We start from the raw sequence: 17,237 nt of genomic DNA, 5'->3' as shown, positions 1-17,237 counted from the left end.
ATCGACTTAGCGAAATTTCGCTCGACGACACTCCTCCCTCCTTCCTCGGTCCTCAAATTCACTCCAAAATTCATATCTTCAGAGCCATTGTCTATAGCATTAGTTCGAGTAAATAAATCGATTGAACACTACTCTAAAAAATACAATTTTCTCAACAATTTCAACTTGGGTTTGCCGGGGGTGTAAACGAGGTAGGGGACGAGGAGGAAGGGACATGTCCGTTTGGAGGTGGCCGGGGATAATAGAAAGGATAGGGATAAGGGTATATCATGTGGGGAGGAGGGGGAGGAACATAGTATATCAGCCAATGGCCTGTGTGCCATCCTTGGACTGGAGGGGGTGGATGGGATGGCCCGGGCTGGAGGTGAGGTTGTGGGTGTGCGAGAGCCCGACTCCTAGGGAAGGACAGGGGTAACCCCTGGGTAGCCGGACACCTACCCCTTATCCCCCACCCCCCAAAACCCCTACCCCTGACTGAGGGGTAGGGGTAGTACCCTTACCCCCCAACCCTGAGGGTTTTGACCAAGGGTTTTAATCATTTTGGCATGAACAATTACTTACAGTTGTCTATATGTATATTTTTATGTGTTTTATTGCGCATACAGCAGTTATTTAGTAGAAAATATACATAGATGCTGAAATAAATGGGTTTTGATTGATTTTTATTAAAACCCTTACCCCCGACCGGGGGTAGGGGTTTGGCCATAGGAGTCAGCCGGAGACCTACCCTTACCCCTACCCCCGCTCTACCCTTGGCCTCTACCCCGGGGGTTTTAAAACCCCTTGACCATCCCTACCGACTCCCGAGCGTGACCATTCACATTCTGACAGTTACAGTCATTCAGGCGATGGTTCTGATAATTTTCAACTATACGATACTACAGATGGCGAGGAGGAAGGGTGGAGTGAGGAGGAAATTACCGTAGTGTACCATAGGCTAATTAACCGCGCGCGCGTTTTCATCGAGTTTTCGCTAAGTCAGAGTGTGACAAGCGTGACACGCCAAAATGGGCTTGGTGACTCCCAGCCGGTACACGGAGTTGACCCTGATGTGGTCACGTGTGTACCGGCTGGTAGCGAGCCTAGGAGTACACACCCGCCTCAGTCGCCTTGTTTGCGTGTGTTATCATCACAAGGTCCAGAGGAGCTTTGCTTCATTTCCTTGTCGGCGTGGCTTTTCACGACCTCCAAGTCCATATGTAAGAAGGTATTCCGAGATGCATACTTCGTGACCTCCATTGGGTCTGTCAACCAGCGGCGAAGCATTTACGGAATCACAATACCTTCCTACAAGGCTCAAGCACCCCTCGTGGCGGTCCGAAACACTCCCCTCCTCATAGAAACTCCGAAGATTGCAATCTGAGCAGTCAAGGCCTACATGAACGTCTCAGTCAAGCTTGCTGTTAGCGCATCAGCGAAGAACCCACCGAGCAACAGTAATGAAGAGACGAGACGACTGCGTCTGTGACCACAGCTCTGGACCACACCTCGACATCGGTAGCTGGAAAGAGAGACTCTACATAGATGACGATGGCCAGTCGGGTGGAGGCAACCACGGTCAAGGGGATAGTGGACTTGTAGATAGTTTGAAGGGATGTCGATGGTGCGCGAGACTCTTTAGTCCCATGGTGCCGTGCGGCAATCAGCCCAGAGAGCGCAATGTGTATACCCAGAACAATGGAGATGAAGGAGAGGTGGATATGTCGATTGAAAGACCTTGTCCATCCCCAGTACACGACGTGGCTAATGAGGACGCCTGTACCAAATTCCAATTGTCAGTCGTTCAGATCGATGATTTTCGGTGCATACGGTACACACCTAAAGAGCCCAGCTCTGCCATCGTCATTGATACTGACACCAATCTCGAGCAGTTGTCACGGCGCACATGGTTCCGTTGTATCTAGCAAATCTCAGTTAAGATATTCGGCGCAACAAAATACGAGATAACCCACTAATATATGGTTGGAGATGACGATGCATAGGTCAAACAGAGCCCTTGAGGCGATGGTCCTTGGATCTCTCCCAAAGGCAACAAGGCTCATATGATCGTCATACAAATGGCTCATATCCGAATGGAACTTGGATAGTGTGTGAAAGAGTCGGTACTGTACGCTGGCATGGAGTCCAGTAGCGACCGCGAATAGGACAGAAATAAGACACCCAGAGCCGAGGAAAAACAGAGAACCATGGCGAACTGAACGCCTTGGCTGAGCTTAGACACGACAAACCTCAAAACACTGCAGACGTACCAGTAGAGATGGTATAGAGGGCCGAAACCGGAAGAGACGACTTCAACCGCCACGCAACCACAACCTACTGGCTTGGAATTTCGACAAATGGACCACCTGGCCGGATGGGTCGTGGAGTACAAATGGTTCGAGGTCTGGAGGGCCAGACATTGTAGTCTCTGGAAACGTTCAAAAGACTCAAGAGTGGATGGTAACCCTCTGTGCTTTTGCCTTCTAGCAATACTCGTCGCCCATCTTGTCAAAATCATTGACGATGACGCCGACGCCGCTGCACTTCACGCCGCATTTATTTTCTCGAGCGTCGCGTTCAACGTCATTGTCACCATTGCCATCCGAGTTTCCCGTCTCCTTCTAACCAATCGACGACTCGCTAAATCACTGCCTTCGTGGAGGTTCAAGCCTTATAGAGGTGTTATATCCATTGTCGTCGACTCCGCTGTTCCACTTGCTGTCTGTGGGGTGGCTCGTGCTGCCATCGAAGTCTTCGATATCCGAATTACCGAAGCCAGGTCTCCTCTTGTTAGTGTTGACACCTGGTTCCGGCTCACCATCTTTGGTGTCTTCGTCGACAAGCTCTACTTTACTGTCGCGGTAAGTCCTTTCCTTTCTGATCGACGCTCATTATCCTCTTCTTATTGTGCGTACATATTTGATAAGGCTCTTTCGCCGCAATTGATCATCTTTCGAGTGACGACCGGCCGTTCATGGATGGTACATGAAGAGACAGTTCCGAGCTTCTCAATGCCTATCGCATTTGACAATGGACCAGTCGGGCATCGGCTCACAGGAACCGACCCTGCGACTCTAACTACCCACGGTGAATGCGAGGAGCGCCTGTCTGACGAAGATCCGCGCTAGTCTGCTCCACTCGACGCGACTGACGCAAGATGAGCGCGAAGAAACACAGGAAATTGAATGGAAACAAAGTAGTAATGATACAAGAGTGGAATTACTGTACAAATTGTGCCAGCCGCGAAGCACCTTTCAGACCATTTTGTGAGTGTCGGACCACCCGCTCTTTGGTGTTGCAAGGGAAGAGTTCGGATGGCTCCCATCAAATATCGGGGACTTCTCAGGTCCCCTCTGATAGAAGACACGTAAGCATGCAAGGGTATCGAATAAACCGAGTCGACACTAACCGATGTGTCCCCCGGAAGCTCTGCTCCATCTTGTGCAACGGAGTTCATTTCGACAGCGATGACCATCTGGCCTCGAGGAGTTGCGCGGCTAACTCCCGACGAGGGCTCGAGGGATGATGGAGGTTGCGAGAACGTCGACCTCAAGGTCTTTCGCGAGTTGAGGCTGAGATTAATGTCGTTAGAACTTGGAAGGCACCAATTCTGAATTAGTAGCGCTTACGATGCGAGAATACTGTTAGAGTAAACTGAATCGATTGGAGATGAGACATATATACATCAACGAGAAATGTGAGAAGACCTACACTTTGCGAGGGATGCATAAATGGCGAGCCAGATCACTGGAAGAAAGGCTGGGTTAGCCAGTGCGGCGGGTTACATAGATTGAGGGAACGCACTGGCACCGGTGTCCGCATTGAACTTGAACGAGAGGGTTGAGCGAGTTCCGACACTCAGGGTAGTATGGCTTTATAACTTACTGCGATGACCATGATGATAGCGGTTACACTAGGAAGGAGCGCTGTACCTGCAGGGGGAGACAGTTAAGCGCCAGGCAGAACAACAGGTAGGAATGAGCCATCTCACAGACGGTGTACTGCACGATCCTATCAATTAGATCTACCGTTCTGATACATGCGTTTAGTATACCTCCAGACAGACATAGAAGCGAGGCTCACCTCTTAAAGACCTTCTCCCTCTGTCTATGCAACCAATGCAACATTGATCCCGCGATGGCGATATCGATCATCGCTCCAACCACCAAGACGGTCATGATCAGCCATCCCCACTGGCTTCGATATTCCTGCACAATTTTTGCTTCAATTGCCTTTACCGCAAGGATGACCGATGCAACGAAGCGAATGGTAGCGACAATCAGGCAAACAGCGCCTATCATGTTCCACCGCCTGGGTAGGAGGCGCCATACTCGGAAAGAAAAGAACGTCTGCCGCGGCAAGGTCGAATAGAATCAGTCGACGAGGGGCATGTCCAATGGCAGAAGCCAGAGCGTCAGATAGAGTGGTTCAGAATGGACAAAAACACATACGTGGGCCACGAAGGTTAAAGCCCCCCCAGTCGCCGTCGAAGCGCCAATGAATTTGAACGGGAACAGATTTTCTGGTTTTCCATAGTTGGTGATGGTGGCTTTGTAGACCTCCGCCGCGATGCAGAAAGTGTGTGCCAACTCGAGTACCCTGGCCGGTGCGTCAGACACGACTGACTGGAGGATGAACAAAGAGACGTACCAGATCGCCGAAGCCAGTATCTTTAGGTACAGTTTATCCTCTTTGAAGTTTTGATAGTACTTGACCAACTGGAGGGTGACGACGCCGAATAGGAACGCTGAAAAGAGTGTGTCGATTTGAAGTGCGCCTATCGTCTTGTCCGAGAATTCAAAGTCGTCCGATGCTGTCGACATCCTGCCATGCGCGATTCAGTTGAAGGGTGGGGGGCGATTAGCGTCTGCTTCCTGGTCTAGTCGACCGCCACGGTAGACAAGATCTCTTCGAGAACGGACGGAGGGGGGCGGGGGATGGCTTGGTCCTGCGCGGCGTTGCCAGTTCGCAATAAGTAACCTCAAAATGTCCATTAACGGTGATATTTTCCAGCATGACCGCGGTTATGGATTCCCAGAATCCAGGGGTAGAGGCGTCCACATCAAACAGAATGGGGTATTCAGCTTTTAATCGGCGTTCAGGAAGCAACCGTGCGAGGTCAGTTGAGCAACTGTGTAGTCCGAATGGCATCTACACAGCCTTGTGGTCCCCTCTCACGCCGCTATGTGTATTCCTCGACCTTTAGACAAAGTTCTCGCCAGTTCAAAATTGAGTGGAGTGCTTTAGTATGGGGAGTTCTTGGACGATCAAACACATCCCAGTCGGCGGACGAATCTTCGAAACCGGTTCAGAACCATGGATTCGCTGATGTTGGTGGCAGCATTTGGGAAAGGCGTAATTTTCAACGTAAGGGAAAGGATGAAACCACTCTTGGGCGAAAGGCCGAGCAGCCAGAAAGGGAAAGGGACGATCAATCATCAGCTAATCGATCGTCGAGGGATACCCGCATCAAGGGCCAGGTAGCCACATTATGGCCACAAGGGACGCTGTTGCCTTGTCACTCTGCATGGGAAGTGTAGATAGCAAAGTGTTTCAAAGCAGTACGCACATAGTGATAGAAGATCTTACCTGAAACTCGCGTGGTGCAGTTGTGTGACGCAAACATGCACTACATATTGCCTTTGGTTCGTGCGTGTCTTTTTTGGGCAAAGGCTTCACTTTGCGGTTTACTTCAACATGGTGCACGGATTTAAGGGTGTTTCTTTGCGAACATGGGGGAGACGCTCAGCGCTCTGGGATAGAAGACTCGGCCTGGACAGTTACATCGCCTCGACAGTTAGATCATGATCTTCCTATAATCCGAATTGGTACCAGTTGCGGTAGGGCCTATTGCGAGTGCTCACGAGATTCAACGAAAAACTGGATGTGTATAAGAGGGAGATAGGCACTGATGATGGTCGATGGCCCCTCATGTCGACGCTTTTACGTAGAAGGCATACAACACCAGGCTCTATCCGAAACAGACGGCCTGTGATAAGCGCTTGCACAGCATTTGAATAGGCACTTCCTCCTTTGGATATTTGGGGCGTCTTTTCAACATAAAAGAAAACTTAGTATACTGAGAATGAACGGCTTTTTAGAATTTTTGTTACTTGTCGAACCAAGAAGTTACATGCCATAGCATTCTCATCAAAGGTCTGAGCGGGCGCGATCCATGGAGATGATACATGGATAAGTACAACATTACAGCCCAAGGCTAACTCGACTTCGAACGGGGAAACTTAAACGTAGCAGGCGGTTTCTCGGGGTATCCGTCATGTCCCTCCCCACCAGAATGTCCCTCCCAATGAGATGATATCGATGACGATGGTTTAGCTGGTGACGATGGTTTAGCTGGTGACGATGGTTTAGCTGGTGACGATGGTTTAGCTGACGACAGTTTAGCTATGGACGGCTTCCCCTCGAACGAACGGGGCGAAACACGCCCACCACCGTCCTCTAGATCTCCACCATGATGATGCAAAGCGAGCGTCCTACTCGAACTCGTTGAGTTGCTGTACGATCTAGGACCCGGCCCAGCGCGGGTATCGCCAAGCCCAGCACGCATATCGACCAGCGCGCTTCCTGCGTCCGCGTCTGCGTGCGACGAGACTCGCGACTGTGGAGAGGGAGAGAAGGTCATACTCTCGAACGTCGTCGTAGTAGATCGGCGGCGGTTGCGGGGGGAGGTTGTGTCTTCTAGGGGGTGGTCGTCGTTCGTCAGTTTTCATAGAAATAGGAATAGAAAAAGGGAGGAGTGACGTAACATGCCACGACTCACGTACCAAAAACCGGCTCCTGAACAGTCCCAGAGTCCCCATGCCCATGCCCGCGTATGGCTTGTCGACGGTTGAGCGTGTAAATCATCGTGCAGGCGTAGATGCTGCCCAGGGGGAGGGAGAAGCTTGTTGATACTACACGTAGCGCCACGCCACAGCGTCAGTATAAGGATTTTATGGCGAGTTCAAACTGGTTGGGTGGGAGTAAGAGGACGGGGGAGAAGGGACTGGGACGTACTGAGTGAGTCGGGAAACGCAGCGATTCCGATCAGGACCGCGATAGAGTTGACAGCCGGGGCGCAGCCCGCGGTTATGGCCAGCGTCGTTATTCGTTTGACCAAGCTATCGAATGCCCAGAAGAAAGGCAGGCAATGGGGGTTATAGCATGGCAGGCGGCATATCATGGGGTATTAAAATGAAAGAAAACAATAAGCACAGATTCAAAACGTAACCGAAGAGTGAGTGACGAAGAAGACGAACCTCCTCGTCTCGCGTGAGTGAATCCGCGCATTCCAAAGCTTGTGGATGAGGCATCCGGCGATGGAGATGTCGGTGGCGACGGCGAGTATCATGCTCACCCTATCGATAATCGAGAACAACAGGTCAGTTTGGGGATTGGGATTTGGGACTACCGTGACCGTGGCTTGGACGACGGATGGTAGACGGTGGACGATAGACGGTAGAAGGTAGACGGCAGACGGTAGAAGGTGGACGTACAGCACAGCAGCGATATGTTTCGTGCTCTGGTCGAGGCGCTTGTATACAAAGGAGAGGACGAGGGCGCTTATAGTCGCGAAGAGCTGTTATTTGTAGACGTAAGCAAAAAGGGGTTATCGCACACAGGATGGGATGGATGGACTCACAGAGGAGAACGCTAGTGCGAGAAGGATGGCGGTGATGATCTTCATGCGCGAGCTGGGGTAGTAGGTATCGTCGTCAACGGTGGCTCTGGGTGAGAGGCGTGGAATAAAACAAGGACGTACAATTTCCAGTACCGCCCTATCATGAAACACTGCACCACGATGGCGTTGAGAGCTGTGGTGATGGCCGTGATGGGGAAGGGCCAATGTAAGACACCGTCTTCACTCGTCGCATCGCCTACACAACGACCACATAAACGGGGGTTGGTAAAGGCGACAATAGAGCGAGAAAGGCGAGAATGGATCAGACGTACCCCAATTACTAAACGTATACTACAAAAACGCAATCCCAACCATCGAAACCAATTCAGCCAAACACGCTCTCAGACTTGAGAGGAGTAAGGAAGACAACGCACAACGTAGACCAAGGCACACCCGCCAACCAAACCGACGACGTCTATCGTATACACGAACAGGACGGCGTACTTGATGTAGCGGGGATCGGATTTGGTGCGCTTGCAGTGGAGGTAGCTTGTGAGCATGGCGGTTTCGAGCGCGAAGATGCCGACGGTTAGGTAGGAGCCTATTAGAATGAACCTGTTTGCAGAGGAAGAGGTAATGTCCGTTAGCAGGAAGGTTGGAGGTGGTCGTTGGCGAGGGGTGGTGAGGGCAGATGGGTGATAGATAGGAGAGGGACGTACGAGAGGTTCAGTTGAGCAGACATATTGTCTTAGGTGAGGTAGCGACGTGAATTTGGGCGGGGATTTAGTTCGTGGTTCCGAACCCCGTCTAGGACGTATCCAGAAACAATGGGCAGTGGGACGCAGTCGGTGAGTTGGAGGGAGACTTGGTGGTGTATGAGCGTCATGCGTAGGAAGGAGGTCGGTTTAGCTCATTCGCTATAGTTTTAGGAGAGGGAGTCGAAGACGAGGGAAAAACAAAACCAGATCCAAATTTATGAAGGAGAGGACGAGGGATAGGGCCCCAAGGATGGAGAGTGCCAACGGGAGGACCACAGAGAGAGAGGGAGAACGAGGACGGCAAACTCTGAGACAGGACACCAGTCCGCCCAGAACACACTCCACAGGTCTGGCTTACGTATTTTTTGTGAGGTGTGTCAGATCGATCGCCATCCAGTCCACGATCCAATCCAAACCTGAGGCCTGAGCCATTGAGTGCTTGGGTGCGCCGAGAAGTCCAATAGACTCGCATCTAGAAGGCAAATTCAGTCGAAACGGCATATCGCGTAGTCCTTGTCGCAATTAACGATTGAGCTCAGATATCGAGTACCGATTGGTCCAGATGCTTTGGAAATTGGATATAGATGGCGAGTGAACAGGGTGGGGAGTGGAAGCAGGGTTGATGGGGAGGTGTCTACATGGTAGGCGCACGAGGTGTTCTTGTTGGTTGAAGGCGGATCAGATTCGGCAGAACAAGGGCGAAGCCATCCGGTTCAAACTAAGCCAATCGCAAACCAACGCAGGAGAGCAACCCAACTCGAGGATACAAAATCACCGGAGAACCCAATTGAAGGGACGGCCTAGAGAAACACACCACAACCTACAGGTAAAGCTCCATCGATAAATAAAGACCCAATTAACGAGTACAGGTATGATACTTTACAACGTCCAAAAGACCCAAGGTCATAGTCTAATCGACCTTCCTCGACCACTTCCGTCCACCAACAGGTGTACCCTGGCGCGAAGGCGGGTTCGACACCCTTCCAAGGCCAATCGGCGAGGGGGCGGGGGAAGCAAGCCTGGGCGAAGGCTGGCTAAACGAGGGCGGCGATGCTCTTCGTTCTCTTATGGCCTCGGTTGCGGAGTGGGTCGTAGCGGTACTGGTTCCCTTGGCGGGGGTTGATCCGGGCCCACCACCAAGACCATGCTCTTTTAAATGATCTCCTCCGTCCTTCTCGGAAATGCCGGTGGTGAGCACTTTCTCGGATTGACCCCAGTACATGTAGAGTTGGGCGCCGAGGACGACGTTCAGGAGGAGCGCGAGGAAGAACCCGGCTGCGACGAGCGGGTCTTTGACTTCTTGGCTGGTGGTGAACAGCCTCGCGAGGCAGCCTGCGACTTGGGAGAGGACGGCGAATGCGGAGAGCTGCCCAGTGGACTGTGCGCGGTAGTTTTGTGTGATTTGGGGGAGTTTGGAGAGGAGGGAGAGCGGGAGGGTAAGGAGTTGGAGGAAGGTGAGCGTTGAAGCTGGGATTGCAGAGAGTGCGTAGGCGGTGGCTGCCGCGGTCAGCCCTGTCGCCAACAGCTGGTTGGATTTGTTCTTCTTTGCTGGGTTGTAGGAGATGATCAGAAGTGTTATGATAACGTTCTGGATCGACAAGAAAAGGTTCTCCCCATATGTCGAGAAGGGGAAGTGGTTTCTGGTGGCGTAGGCTAGGGTTATCCCGTATGACAGCGTTTCGAGGATGTACGCCGGCAGCGACAGTCCCCGTGCGCTTTTAGCCGACAAAATCAGGAGGATTTGGGGGACTTTTACGATGGACCCGCCGACAACGATGCCAACGCCCAACCCTTTAGACAACGAGTACTTTAGGCAGGGGACGTCGGTGACGTTGAGCTCCTCGACGAGCGAGGTGTAGCATTCCTGTCGTCAAACGTCGGTCAGCTCGCACACGACGACAGCGACAGCGAGTGCGCACCTTTCCGATGATCCCGACGCCGAGGTCCTTGATGAACCAGGGCAAATTCTTGGTTATGGCCGTCATGGCGCGTTAATCGTCGTCGTTGTTGGCGATGAGCAGCAGCTTTCCGTTTCGCCTGCGTGTCGACGGGCATGTGACTTACGACACGTGTTAACCACGTGACGGACTTGGAGTTAGGGGCTGACACGGGCGCTTACCCTAAGTCCAATGATCGCGCTCACCGGGAGTCCAGTGTGGACGAAACATCAATCTTGGACACTCATAACTGCAATATCTGACATTTTGGGGGATATATGGATTGGACTGGGCTTAAGAGAAAAGGAACACCCGCAACTACCTTTACTGCCCTCTGATTACGACTCTTATTATTCAAGATGGCCGATACCCAGCATCCCAGCCCACCTTCAGAGAAGGCGACGACGCCTGCACAAAACGACTCGACGGACCCAGAGCCCCAACTTGACTCAAAGAATCCCATGCAACGCCACCGAGTCCCCTCTCTTCGAGCACGTCGTAACCAAGGAAGAGCAGATCGGCGTTTACAAACTCCTGATAGCCACAGCCAAAGGTTTCAGCCTGTTCCGCGTTAGACGCCGAAGGCGAGCACCAATTGTTCAATCGTCTACTTAGAGAAAAACAGGGAAAGACGGTAATGTTCGTCATGTATCCCTTCGGGCATGGATATGACCATGTCAGTATTCCTTCCCCTTTTTAGTCCTAAAGGAGGACGCTGAAATGGGGATGTCTTCTTTAGATGCATAATTGGCTGAAGTTGGCAAACACGACGAGTGGATGGCCAAGAATGGGGAGTATGCGAAGCGGTATAACATCCAGGCAGGAGCGTTTAAAGATGCGAAGGAATCTGAAGGGTCGGACGCCGAGTACGAGTCGAAGAACTGAACAGGCAGGACGAATATCAGCGGAACTTTGAAACAATTCACGACCATTTCTTTTGTTGACAGGGGATTTTGACAGGGGATTTATTACCTTGATATCTATAATATGAAGATACACCATCTAGTACGGGGAATTTAGAAAGCAAACCATTCGCTCTTCACAGCGTCCTTGCTAATCCCAACCTCGTCGCTAGTAAGCGAATCCATGATCGTCTTCTCGTACGGTGGAGCACCGCAGACATACAGTTCCCGCCCCTTAAAGTCCAGCGAACTGCCTCGAAGCCATTCAGGCGTCACGCGGGTAGGATGGTGGGTGATCGAAAGCCAGGAGGGGGTGTTGTCGGGAACCACAGGGGTATCGGGGCCTTTGGTGAAGAAGACGGGGAGTTGGATGGTAACGTTCGTTAGGTCGTCGGGGGAGGCGCCGCACGCGTCGATGACGAGGGGTACCAGGATTTCAGGCTCGCGAGTGGAGAGCAGGAATAGAATGTCCCATTTGACTGCTGGGAAACGCCTGGAATGGTGCACAATGGAACGGAGCATACTCAAGAAGGGCGTTATGCCAATCCCGCCTGCAGCCCAGACGAGCTTTCGCGGTCCCTCGACTCCAGCGGACTGAATCTCGTTCTCGCGGGGCAAGTCCAGTGTGAATTCCCCGGATACTCCTGGGATCCTCGGTCTGATGGCTAGAGAGGTGAGATCGTCGAGGAGTTCGGGACGGGTTTGTTGGATCTTCCGCGCCATCGTGAAGAGAGGGCTTGTTACAGCGCCTCCTGGTTGATATCGGATCGTAAGCTGGAAGTCGTTCGCTTTGGTAGGACTCGAATCAGGGTCGTGGGGTGCGAAGGATGAGATCGTCCACGTCCGAATGAAATCGTCGTTCAGAGATGTGGGGCTGGTTGGGCTCATGTGGCGGTACTGCCGCTCACCAAGGAAGGATCGCCAATCGAGGATGATATATTGACCGGGTTTGTGGTTGATAGGGACGGAAGGGGAGAACGTGAAGATGGCGATGTTTTCTGAGACGATCTGGATCCGTTTGAGCAGCGCTGTGGGCTTCCCGTCAGATCCTGAAGAGGCGAAGAGGCTGAGGCCTTGGGCCTCGAGTTCCTCCTTGAGAGGTCTGACTGGCGGACTGTACGGGCTGTATTCGACACCTTCAGGACCTTTATCGGCGAGGGGTTGCTGTCGAATGGGTAACGCATCTTTGACGAACACGAAGCCGGTGATATGGATGGTGGTGAGAACGGATTGGAACGGCATAACGTCTTCAGCTTCCTCCCCGACCAAGTTCTTCGCTTGTCCAGTGAGGTAGAGGACGTCCCCGGATTCGAAGTCGGCGATGGTGAGCGAAGCGACGGGTGTGTGCTCGATGTTGCCGAGCGTTGTCATGATGCGATTTCCAGAGTAGTCTGGGAGAACGAGGGTGCGGCCGTCGGATGGGCGAACGCGGACAAAACCTGGTCGACCGCCGCGATGGTTGACTCCGAGGTGGGGAGGGAATTTGGAGGTTTGGGGCGAGGCTGAGGGGAGGTAGGCGGTTCCCAGCCATACAGTGTCTGCGGCGTGAATGAAGGAGATAGCCGCTTCTGGGAGGCGTTCGTACTGGCCAACGTGGAGATTTTGCAGGGATATTGTAGGATTCGAGGCAGGGTATGGTTCAACGGAGCGAAGCACGATATACTTGGGACAGTTTCTGTCGACTAGGCGTTAGTGATTGGTACAAAGAAAAGGGTACAGCTACGCACCCTATGGCCTGATTAACTTCGATATCCATCTTCATTCGCCTCGCCGCTTCATCTCTCTCGAGCACGGTCACCTTCCCAGCGAACTTGTTCCTTCGTCGGGTAGAGACTTCGACGCCAATCCCAGCTATCAGCAAGTCATCTTCTCCGCCGCTACGGTCCTGCTTCGTATTCTCCCACAATGGATCGCCTTCCCAGACTTTGGGGATAAGATTGAGCGTGTTGTAGCGGGGATGCTTGACCCACCCGATTTCTCCTCCTTCCCCAGCAAGTATCGAGGTCCATGGGCGGCTGTCGGCGTCGAGAGTGACGACGGGGAGGAAGTGGAGGTTCGAGGAGTAGAACGTCGAGTGTTGCTCCGGCATTTCTCCCTTTACCATCGTGTACGAGTATGTGAGAGAGGGGATCTTGTCGAACGCGAGCTTCTCTCGAATGCGTTCTTCTCCTGGGTGCCATCCGTTTAGAGCTGACATCGTGGCTGGTGAACTTGGGTGAGCCAGTGTTGCCTTCAAGCGCTATTTGAAGAAGAGAGCGTATTACGAAACAACATCAGGACCTGGATAGAAAGGAATGGTTTCAGTCAGCAGTTCCACTGAGATGATAAAGCGTATACCGTCGAAAATGTATTGTATTGCGCCATGGTGGACAATGATAGCAATCTTTTCTGCAACCGCTAAGGTGATAGAGAGAGAGACTGGTCATCTGACCCCGTCTTCGACAGCTAACAAGACGGCTTCGTGGTGGGTGTTGGTTAACGAAGCGGAACAGCTGGCTGCACGAATCGTCCAGGGGCCGAGAACATCGGAATTTCCAAACGGAGAAAAGAATTGATCGACTCGGGCACGCGGCGAACACGCGACAAATCCTGGACAAAACTTCTCTCATGAACAACCACGACCAGGACTGAGCCGATGCCGCGAAGAATGCCTGCCTCGTTCAAAGAATCTCTATTGCCACAGTTTTCCGCAAACCTGCCGTTTCGAAAACCCTGGTCCATGCCCTTCACCCACGGATCGGATGTAAGCCCTTAGGTATCATGGCGTTATCGAAACCTGTGGGGAGGAGCCCCTCGGACTCTTGATCCTATGAAGTGCACGCCCCAGGAAGGTGCTCTATATGTACACTGTGAGTACACGTTGCCTTCTTGTCTTTTTTCCTGGATTCTTATCCTTCTACTACTCTATTGAAAGCCTAGCTAGCCCCCGGTCAGGATGTCCTTGTGTCGAGCCGCCTACAGAGGATCCATACACACCACCAGAAGTTTCTCCACTCCGCCTATCCTCCTTCCTTCAAGACTTTTCAGTCAATCTTTCTTTCGCCAAGATGATCGTCAATGGCGCAACCATCCTCCCTCTCGGTCGCCGAAACACAATGTCACCAAGGTCCTGCTTGTCGGGCTAGCCATTGGTACAGGTATTGGGTGGGGCGTTAATCAATACTCGGGCGCAACGACTCGTTCTTCCAATAAATACGGCTCCCCCGAAGATTTCGCTAAGGCAATTGAAGAGCTCACGTCTCACCTAGGACCAGACAAGGTTTCGACGAACCCCGACGACCTCGATAGCCATGGTTTCTCGGCGAACGACTACCATCCAGGTGCGTTGTCGTCTCTTCAATATTCGCTCGATTACCCACCCCTTGCGAACCCAGGGATTAGCCCCAGCGTCGTGGTGTACCCGGAAACTACAGAAGATGTCGTACTCATCGTGAAAACGGCCACTCGTTTCAAGATGCCAGTCATCCCTTATTCCGGAGCTACCAGCTTAGAAGGTCACTTCCGCGCTGTGGGTTACCTACCTCTTGTTGGGTATGGATTTAGTCTTATGATCGATGGCAGCACTCTAGTGGCGGGATCTGCGTCGACCTGAACCGCATGGATCGTATCCTCAAAATCCATCGTGCGTCTCCCTCTCCCCTCTGCGATGATTTGAACTATCTCTTACACCTCGTCGCAGCTGAGGACTCGGATCTTGTCTGTCAACCAGCTGCTCGATGGATGGACATAAACGAGACGTTGAAGGAGAAAGGCATCCCATTATTCTTCCCCGTAGGTGGTCTTCGATTTTCAGTGGAAAGGCCGAGCTGACGTTTGGCATCAGATCGATCCAGCTCCAGGGGCGACTATTGGTGGTATGCTGAGTACTGGGTGCTCCGGGAGTAAGTGTTCCAAGCCTCATCTGCGGGGCTAGTCGCTGACGAGGATCCAGCAAACGCTGTTCGGTATGGTACAGCGAAGGGAGAATGGTTCCTCAACGCGGTACGCTACTCGTCGGCTCGTGAACGAGGGCCTATGATCTGACTTTACTTGTAGACCGTGGTCCTTCCTTCGGGTGAGGTAATAAAAACGAGAAGACGCTCCCGAAAGTCATCAGCAGGCTTCGACCTGACAAAACTCTTCATCGGAGCTGAAGGAACCCTGGGAATCGTGACAGAGGGTGCGTCGGGCTACCTTCTCTCACCGGCGACCTACCCCTGACCCACCATTACTAGTGACAATCCGATTAGCTCCAGTTCTCCCAACCACAGTAGCCGTCGCCCAATTCCCCGACGTCAAAGCCGCCACACAAGCAGTCGCCGAAATCCTCAACAGGGGCGTTGGAATCCAATGTGTCGAACTAGTCGACGACGTCTTCATGCGCGCTACCAACACTTATGGCGTCTCAAAGCGGAAATGGGCAGAGAAGGATTCGTTGTTTTTTAAGTTCCAAGGGCCAACGGAGCGGTCTCTGAAGGAGACGGCTGAGATTGTGAAGGGCGTGGTGAAGAAGTATGGTGCGAATGGGTTCGAGCTGGCGAGGAACCGGGAGGAAGCGAATGAGCTTTGGCAGGATAGGAAGAATGCGCATTATTCGGGATTGGCGCTTATTCCTGGTTCGAAGGGCATTGCGACGGACGTTTGGTATGTCCTGTCCATCTCTCGTGTGCGACTGGTTTTGACGGGTTGGTTGTAGCGTCCCAGTATCGAGGCTTCCCGAGCTCGTTCACGAGACGAAGAAAGATCTGGCGCAGGTTGGCCTCGTATCGACGATAGTAGGCCATGTAGGGGATGGAAACTTCCATGCGCTCATTTTATTCGAGAATGATGACGAGTTTGGGAGAGCGAAAGGCGCAGTTGATAGGATGGTTAAGCGTGCTATTGCGCTTGATGGTACCTGTGAGTTCCCAGTGGTCGATATGACCGTTACTACTGGGATATCGAACTGATTGGTATGTGAACTAGGCACCGGGGAGCATGGCGTCGGCCTTGGGAAGAAGAAATACCTAGTGGAGGAGTTGGGAGAGGGTACTGTCGCGTTGATGAAGACGATCAAAAAGGCGATTGACCCGCTGGACTTGTTTAACCCTGGCAAGGTCTGTGCTCTTCAGTCTCGACCCACAAGTCTGCTCGAACTAATGCTTAATGTACGGTCTATCTAGCTTTACCCCGACGAAGATTCTCCAGACTCAAGAGAACATAGATGACAGAGGGTCTGCGGCACAAAGGGTTTCATCACCGTGTCTCGAAAGGGGACATATCCCAATCAATACCATGTCGTTACGTCGTTAAATTCAGACGCCTTGCCAACCTTTTATTGAACCTTGCTAGACTGACGGCCCTGGCAGATAATATCAATGATGCAGGATTTGAATTGCACCGCCTGGTGGGGAGAGCTTGAACTTCATTGACCCCAACGACATCGCGGCGTCCTTACGAACGCTGAGTGGGGTGGGTGCACTCGGGCGGTTGTTAGGGATGGATGGGTCAACCAAACACATGGAATCTACTTTCTATCGCCAAAGTATCTGCGACGAGGTGATGGTCCACTGGCAAAAGTGTCTCCTTGGATCTTGCGGACACCTTTGATTTCGGACGCTCCACCAGGACCATGATCCAATACTGGTTGCCATGCTCTCACTCTCGCGACTATAGTCTATCTTGGTCAGCACTTTCCGTGTCACATCCAAAGTTGGTTGTGTCCGAATCTCGTGGGTCGTGCAGGCCGTGTGTTCCGGCGGCGGTGAATGGTAGGAATCTATCGCTGAAACACGGCGCTGAGCGTTAAATACCGCGGCGCTCTCTTTCTTGGTCGGATACTCTCACAGCTTGTGCCTATTCCGACGACGACTTTCATCTCAGACTGTCCTTCTCTCATATGTCAACTTGCGAAGCTTGAAGGACAGTGAGCTGCATCGCTACGACAACATCTCGAGTTTGATTCGCTTTCGTTCTGCCACACTGGGGTACCCATGCGAACGCGCGTCTCGAGGTATAGAAGTCCTCCGAACTCTGTATATCGTAACCTTCTGCCATGTGAGCTAACCATCCATAATACCTG

The 17,237-nt window shown here is 52.2% G+C and overlaps 7 protein-coding genes across 7 annotated transcripts; 2 read left to right on the top strand and 5 right to left on the bottom strand.

Annotated features, from left to right (window-relative positions):
• Window positions 1-1,296: 1,296 nt before the first annotated feature.
• CC1G_05339 (hypothetical protein) lies at window positions 1,297-1,840 on the bottom strand (the record flags this gene model as incomplete). Its single annotated transcript, XM_001835325.2, has 3 exons — window positions 1,297-1,374; window positions 1,428-1,756; window positions 1,819-1,840. The coding sequence occupies 3 exons, from the start codon at window positions 1,838-1,840 to the stop codon at window positions 1,297-1,299; spliced, it is 429 nt and encodes a 142-aa protein (XP_001835377.2).
• A 496-nt stretch (window positions 1,841-2,336) lies between these two features.
• On the top strand, window positions 2,337-3,057 carry CC1G_05338 (hypothetical protein; the record flags this gene model as incomplete). Its single annotated transcript, XM_001835324.1, has 2 exons — window positions 2,337-2,840; window positions 3,019-3,057. The coding sequence occupies 2 exons, from the start codon at window positions 2,337-2,339 to the stop codon at window positions 3,055-3,057; spliced, it is 543 nt and encodes a 180-aa protein (XP_001835376.1).
• Window positions 3,058-3,321: 264 nt separating this feature from the next.
• On the bottom strand, window positions 3,322-4,802 carry CC1G_05337 (hypothetical protein; the record flags this gene model as incomplete). Its single annotated transcript, XM_001835323.2, has 10 exons — window positions 3,322-3,330; window positions 3,389-3,551; window positions 3,609-3,633; window positions 3,691-3,726; window positions 3,784-3,805; window positions 3,865-3,911; window positions 3,971-4,011; window positions 4,063-4,328; window positions 4,431-4,578; window positions 4,630-4,802. The coding sequence occupies 10 exons, from the start codon at window positions 4,800-4,802 to the stop codon at window positions 3,322-3,324; spliced, it is 930 nt and encodes a 309-aa protein (XP_001835375.2).
• Window positions 4,803-6,196: 1,394 nt separating this feature from the next.
• Window positions 6,197-8,342, bottom strand: CC1G_05335 (hypothetical protein; the record flags this gene model as incomplete). The annotated part of the gene is made up of 9 exons (XM_001835321.2): window positions 6,197-6,678; window positions 6,765-6,893; window positions 6,997-7,100; window positions 7,239-7,558; window positions 7,622-7,673; window positions 7,742-7,856; window positions 7,933-7,951; window positions 8,035-8,215; window positions 8,320-8,342. 9 exons carry the CDS (start codon window positions 8,340-8,342, stop codon window positions 6,197-6,199), a joined length of 1,425 nt encoding a protein of 474 aa, XP_001835373.2.
• Window positions 8,343-9,268: 926 nt separating this feature from the next.
• Window positions 9,269-10,343, bottom strand: CC1G_05334 (MPU1p; the record flags this gene model as incomplete). The annotated part of the gene is made up of 2 exons (XM_001835320.1): window positions 9,269-10,222; window positions 10,278-10,343. The coding sequence occupies 2 exons, from the start codon at window positions 10,341-10,343 to the stop codon at window positions 9,269-9,271; spliced, it is 1,020 nt and encodes a 339-aa protein (XP_001835372.1).
• A 968-nt stretch (window positions 10,344-11,311) lies between these two features.
• On the bottom strand, window positions 11,312-13,394 carry CC1G_05333 (oxidoreductase FAD/NAD(P)-binding protein; the record flags this gene model as incomplete). The annotated part of the gene is made up of 2 exons (XM_001835319.1): window positions 11,312-12,872; window positions 12,925-13,394. The coding sequence occupies 2 exons, from the start codon at window positions 13,392-13,394 to the stop codon at window positions 11,312-11,314; spliced, it is 2,031 nt and encodes a 676-aa protein (XP_001835371.1).
• A 738-nt stretch (window positions 13,395-14,132) lies between these two features.
• On the top strand, window positions 14,133-16,383 carry CC1G_05332 (D-lactate dehydrogenase cytochrome oxidoreductase; the record flags this gene model as incomplete). The annotated part of the gene is made up of 9 exons (XM_001835318.2): window positions 14,133-14,517; window positions 14,572-14,705; window positions 14,741-14,819; window positions 14,877-14,968; window positions 14,991-15,051; window positions 15,448-15,820; window positions 15,873-16,075; window positions 16,142-16,272; window positions 16,339-16,383. 9 exons carry the CDS (start codon window positions 14,133-14,135, stop codon window positions 16,381-16,383), a joined length of 1,503 nt encoding a protein of 500 aa, XP_001835370.2.
• Between the last annotated feature and the right edge of the window lie 854 nt (window positions 16,384-17,237).

Source organism: Coprinopsis cinerea (genome assembly GCF_000182895.1).
Source record: "Coprinopsis cinerea okayama7#130 chromosome 8 map unlocalized cont3.8, whole genome shotgun sequence".
Taxonomy (NCBI): Eukaryota; Fungi; Basidiomycota; class Agaricomycetes; order Agaricales; family Psathyrellaceae; genus Coprinopsis; species Coprinopsis cinerea.
Note: the sequence above shows the minus strand (reverse complement) of the source record. Positions and strands in the feature narration are given on the sequence as shown.